The 6,557-nt window shown below is 40.1% G+C and overlaps 1 protein-coding gene across 1 annotated transcript; it reads left to right on the top strand.

The window, feature by feature from the left end:
- The first annotated feature begins 4,349 nt into the window (after positions 1–4,349).
- On the top strand, positions 4,350–5,410 carry il17a/f1 (interleukin 17a/f1). Its single transcript, XM_062418436.1, has 2 exons — positions 4,350–4,564; positions 5,167–5,410. The coding sequence occupies exons 1-2, from the start codon at positions 4,353–4,355 to the stop codon at positions 5,408–5,410; spliced, it is 456 nt and encodes a 151-aa protein (XP_062274420.1). The 5' UTR covers positions 4,350–4,352.
- Positions 5,411–6,557: the final 1,147 nt, after the last annotated feature.

The raw sequence follows: 6,557 nt of genomic DNA, 5'->3' as shown, positions 1-6,557 counted from the left end.
AACCCTGAAATGTATTATATCTGATTATTTATTAAACTGTAAATCCTCATTTACAACAGTGTCGAGAAATAGCAACAACAATGCAAAACAATATTAGGAAGATAAAATAAAATGAAGAATGAATACAAATAAACAGATCAGATTACGATGAAGTTACAACACATTTGCAACCAGTGGTGTGAGGTAAGGCCTTTGAACAGCTGTATTAGTGGTAAAGAATCTCATTTTAAGGCCTTTTGCACATTGTTTAAAGTGTAAGATGCATTGTAAGAGATATTTTTCCTATGCAGCAGTAACCTATTATGTGTTAAAGAGATTTAATATAAAGTGGCAGTGACTGTAGTAAAGTTTTATATATATGAATAAAAACCAATGCTGATCTCACTTCACCACCAGCCAACGTTTTGGTACAATGGTGAGGACTGTAGGGAGCTCATCTAATGAATGAAACTACATTTAAATATCGCTCTGCAGTCGGAGGTCGAGCTGGATGTTGTAGTGTCGCCCTCGGAGTCGTGTGCATGTTCAGGTTAGTGAAAGATGCTGATTTTGTTGTTGATGTTCAGAAACATGTTGAGCTTTTTTTTCTTCTGTATATTAAACAGAAACCGAGATCTTTGTCTAACATGAACCATCTGCTGCCAGAGTCTGAACTCAACCACAAACTTCTTCACACTGCTGCAGGTTAAATCAGCTGATACTGAGCTGCACCATCAGATGGAACAAAAAAGGCTCACTCATACATTCAGTATCAACATTTTTGCAGCTTGCCAAATACATCACTTGTTTTCTCATCATTGACGTATTGATTAATGTGGCTTAAAATTAGTTTAAGAGTCATGATTCAATAAGTGTATTGTCATATGCATAAAGTAAATAGTAAAAACACAGAGGTTCTTACTTTGCTGCTGACAAAAAGGTGCAAACAACAACAATATATTAGAATGAAAAAAGATTAAAAAACAGACTAAGAAGAATAAAATTAAGCTAGATAAAAATAATAAGATTAAATCAGCAAGATAAGTGCAAAAAATCTGAGTTAATTTATAAAGTGACTCTGTGTCTTTGTGCAGCATTAGTGGTGAGTGCAGTATTTAGTGTGTTGTGTTGTTCAGGAGCCTGATAGACTGAATAGAAACTGTTTGTGAATACTGAAGTTGTGGATTTGATGTTCATGTAGCGTTTCCTTGCCAGCAGGAGTGTGTAGAGACTGTGTTGTGGGTGTGTGTTGTCCTTAATGATGTTATGGGCCCTCCTGATGACCCCTGGTGGTGTAAATGTCCTGCAGTGATGGGAAGGCAAACAGCCAGAGATGGACGGGCTAGTGGAGTCCTGTGCTGAGCAGTGCAGCTTCCATACCACACTGTGATGGAGCTGCTGATGACACTCTCAACTGTGCATCTGTAGAAGTTGTTGAGGATTTTGGTTGGCATGCCAAACTTCCTCAGCCTCCTTAAGAAATACAGTCTCTGCTGTTAATTCTTCAGGAGCAGCTGTTGTGAGACCAGGCGAGGTCCTCCCTAATGTACTGAGGAACTTGAAAGTTCCCTCTCCACCTCTGATTCACCGATGTATATTGGGGCGTGCTGCTCCCTCCTCCTCCTCCTAGCATCAATAATCATCTCCTTGGTCTTATCCTTATTTAAGGAGAGATTATTTTCCTGCCACCTCTCTTCTGTCCACTGCCTCCTCTCCACCGGTGATCAGTCCAATGACTGTAGTGTCATCTGCAAACTTTATAATGCTGGTGTTGGACTCAGAGGCCACACAGTCATAGGTGAGGAGGGTGTGCAGCAGAGGGCTCAGCACGTAACCCTGGGGCGTCCCTGTGCTTTCTGATGCCTGATGTCCGTTTTCTAACTCTGACTGACTGGAGTCTGTTTGACAGAAAGTTCAACAGTCGGCCTTAAAGAGACAGGAGCTCAAACGGCCTGTTTCAGACAGAGGCTGAACTGAGCGGCTGCATAAAGGACCAGTAGAAGATAAATAAGTCATGCAAAGATATTCCAGTAGAGACACAGAATATTAATATAGAGCTGGAGATGTGAAGTGTTTAAGTTGAAAAGTATGATGACTCCAGACTGCTGAATCCTGAATGGAAAACATTTTAAAATACTGAAAAGAAACAAAGCAAGAAAGATGCTCATGTTTGATTAAATGACCTGAAAGGTTCATCATCATCATCATTACTTTAAAAAAAAATAATTTCCACTTCATGAGACTTTTGTTCTTACTTTTACTCTGTGTGGTTGACTGTGTGCAGGTTTACTGAGGAGAACTGCTGCTGCTTTAGAGACCTAACCCTAACTATCTGCTGTTTACTCAACTTTAACTGATCGATAAAAACTATTTAAAGCATCCTCACTTCACTTTTAGTGCCTAACATGTTTGCACAGTTCTGTATGACAGGTTTTTCTTGAAGTGTATAAATATCTGCAACATAAGTGACTTTAACTTTGAGTTGAAGATGCAGGAACGCAGTGCTCCTGTGATTAAATTACCTTTTGAAATTCTGGTGCTTTCCATTTGGTGAGACTTTTTCCTGCACCAGATTTCAGAGGGAAATGTTTTATACTCTAATACATTGACATTAAAGCTGATGTTTGTAGTTTCTATATCAGATTTTATAGATATCAGTTATGATGCATTGCAGCATTACGAACAATGCAACAATGCCCACGGTTTTGAGATAATCTTCTAATCTGATCAGTTTGATAACGAGTGTGTTATTGTCAGCTCATCAGTATGAGTGCGATACTTTAAATCAATGCTCTTCACTTTTGATGATGTTAAGAGTCTGCACAACAATCACACCATGTTTTAAGGTGAAGACTTCAAACTGACCTAGATAAATCTGCTGCATCTTTTTTTGTCTGCAGAATAATTTTCACCTCTTGATCGACTCTGAAAGTGGGTCGACGATCAGGCCTCGTCATGCATGCTGGTCTGTGTGGTTTCCAGAAAAGGAAGATCAAATACTCAATGATAGAGAAAGAAGAAAGATGGTGACATCATCAGAGGAAGTACAGCTGTGGCGCTCTGGATAAATATCAGAGCTTCACCGGGTTGTCCATCAGAGCACCAGCGAAGAAGAAGAGGAAGACGAAGACGACTACCTGTGCCTTTGCAGAAAGCAGCAGAAGTGTGTTTGTCAGCAGTCTGAACTGAAGAAAACATCACAGAGAAAAAACACCGTCTGACCTCCAGGTTACAGCTTCTGTCCTGAACCTCCGTCTGAGCCTGAGGAGCCTACAAACCGAACAGGATTCACCGAAGTCTGGAGGATCTGCAAAAGAAGAACCGAAAAGAAGGAAATTTGAACTGAGAAGAGTTGAAGCATCAAAATGTTTTCAATGTCAGACTCCTGCAAAATGACGGTAAGAACCTGTTCGAGCTTTGATTTCAATTGTTCTTTAAATAATTTGGAGTTTTAAAGTCTTCATATCTCGCTGCTGTCATGTTATGATCTAATAGAGGCAAGTTAATCATAGAGAACTTTTAAAACAAACACATTTTTACCAACGTTTACAGAGAATTACAATCAAATGGTAAATAAACTGTACTTATATTACACTTCTCTAGTCATTATGACCACTTTAAGCTCTTTTACACCACATGTCTCATTCACACATTCACACACATTCATACACTGATGGAGAACCTGCTCATTAGGAGGGAAACTAACATTCAGACACAATCATTGGTGCAGCAATCAGGAGCAGTTTGGGGTCGACCCACTCTACCTCCTGAGACACAGCTGCAAAATCATAAATAGGCAACAGTCAGTAGCAGCAGAAAAGCAAATGTACGGAGGCCCGAGGCAGTCAATATTACATTATACATGAATAATTAACCAATGAACTGTGAGATTAGTTCTTAAAACTGAATATTAACTCATTATTTTGTCATTTTTATTTTCATAGCAGCAGTATTTATGTGTAGATGAGGATGGCCTCATGGGGGCATGTGATTGGCTGAAGGGTGAACAGTGACATTATGACATTATTTACCTCTTATTTATTAGTTTTACGACTTTGGGCCTCTATATATTGCTGCACATCAATTTCATAAAATAAAGTTTATTATTCTATTTTATCCCAATTTATGAATTTTTTAATGTTATACCTCCTCGAACATGTGTATTTATTTACTTATTTGTTTTAATCAAAGATAGTTAGAATATACTAGCTTTAACTCCTTAAACCCTTTAAATTAGATTAAGTGCGTCTATATTGTATTTTAATTAAAATGTGAATTTGCTCTTTAATGTGCAACGTAAATGCAAAATACTGTTTGTCATTTAATCATTTAACTTCATTTAAATCTCTCGCCCTCTTCCTCAGGCTGCCTGTATGATGGCGACGATGATGATGATGATGATGATGATGCCGGAGGTGACAGCGAATCCAAAAGGAGGCAAACACCATCATGCAAAGGAGCACAAGGTTTCCTCCCATGAACCATCGCTGGAAACCGTCCCGCTGCAGCTCGACTCCAACACGATGGTTCCCTCCAAAATCATCAGACCGCTGGAGAACTCCTCCATTTCCCCATGGACCTACAAGTATGGGAAACACACACACACACACACACACACACTCTCTCTATCTCACACACACACACACACACACACACACACACACACACACACACACACACACACACACACACACACACACACACACACACACACACACTCTTTCTCTCTCACACACACACTAACACACACATATTAACACACACACACACACACACACACACACATACAAACACACACACACACACACACACACACACACACTCTTTCTCTCTGTCTCACACACACACACACACACACACACACACATACACACACTCTCTGTCACACACACACACACACACACACACACACACACACACACACACACACACACATTTATAAAAAGCTCAACTAACCTTCTTTCCTTTCTTACCTCCCTTCCTTCTTTTCCTTCCTCCCTCCTTTCATTCCTTCCTTCCTTCCTTCCTTCTTCCTCCCTTCCTTCCTTCTTCATCCCTTCCGTCCTTCCTTCTTTCCTTCCCTCCTTCCTTCCTCCCTTGACTCAAGGACAACAGGAGGGTTAATCAACCTTCATTGTTTACATTCACCTCATATTAATTGTCCCTCCTCTCTCCCCGTCCACACAGAGTGAGCCACGACCCGTCTCTGCACCCTGCGATGCTGTCGGAGGCTCAGTGTTTGCTGCGTGGCTGTTTGGATAAGGAAGGCATCGAGGACCTGAGCCTGGAGTCCAGACCCATCCTGCACCAGATGATGCTGCTGCGCCGGGTCAGATCAGCTGGTGAGACCAACTACCACTACCGCCTGGAGTCCCGCCTCATCGCTGTGGGCTGCACCTGCGTCCGACCCGTCATCCAGTACCAGAAGTGAGACCAGAACCACCAGCTGGGTCAATCTGACACAAAGTGAAGCTTCGGTACGGAAGATCAATAGCGACAAATATATAATAAAATAAACTACGAACTTGTTTTTGACGTGAAGTTAAAGTCAAATTTATGACTTTATTCTGATTCAACAAGTGAAAATATAACTTTTTATCTTCTTTCGAGATAGAATATCGTACTGTAGTTTTAATAGTTCAGGTCAAAATAGTGTATGTGTGAAATTTTATTATGTAACCTGCAAAATATTAATAATGTCTTTATTTATATGTGTACATGAAACCAAAACCATGTTGATCAGTGAGGGAAAATATGAATAAATTACCTAAAAATGAATAATATAAATTAAACAAATGACATTATACCAACAAATGTATTAATAGTGTGAAGAAACAACAGAATAAAAAGGACTCACCAAGTTTACCAAACCAGATATTTATAGTCAGGAACCAGTCCAATCCTTAAATTAACCCAGAAATGTAGAACAAAGTTGTATTATATCATCTACGTGACTTCAACAGTGTTAAAATACATTGAAAATAATAATAATCAATGAATTAGCAGTTGTAGCATCTCATCATTTATACTTCCTGTTTAACCTTTGTGTCGTCCTCCCGGGTCAAATTGACCCCGTCTGTTTTGACTGTTCCTTCTTTCCTCCCTTCCGTCTGTCCTTCCTCCATCCCCCTTTCTTCCTTCCTTCTGTCCTTCGTCCCTCCCTCCCTCCTTCCTTTCCTTCCTCCCTTCCTTCTTTCCTCCCCCCTACCTTCCCCCTTCCTTCTTTCCTCTGTCCTTCTTTCCTTCCTTCCTCCCTTCCTCTTTTCTTTTCTCCCTCCCTCCCTCCTACCTTCCTTATTTCTTCCTTTCCTTCCTCCCTCCCTCCTTTCCTCCCTCCCTTCCCTCCTCCCTTCCCTCCTCCCTTCCTCCCTTCCTTCCTTGACTCGAGGACAACAGGAGGGTTAAGTTAACTCTTATTTCATCAGTATGAAGCGTATATTTTGTTCTATTTAAGTTTATTTAAAGTGTATTTAAATATTAATAACTTTGATGACTGTGTTGGTATTTATTGGTGATGAGAGTTTGTTGTTATTGTATATTTATAGTTCCTGTTGTTGTCGAATGTTTCACTCAATGAA

This window comes from Scomber scombrus, chromosome 1, assembly GCF_963691925.1.
Source record: "Scomber scombrus chromosome 1, fScoSco1.1, whole genome shotgun sequence".
NCBI lineage: Eukaryota > Metazoa > Chordata > Actinopteri > Scombriformes > Scombridae > Scomber > Scomber scombrus.
Note: the sequence above shows the minus strand (reverse complement) of the source record. Positions and strands in the feature narration are given on the sequence as shown.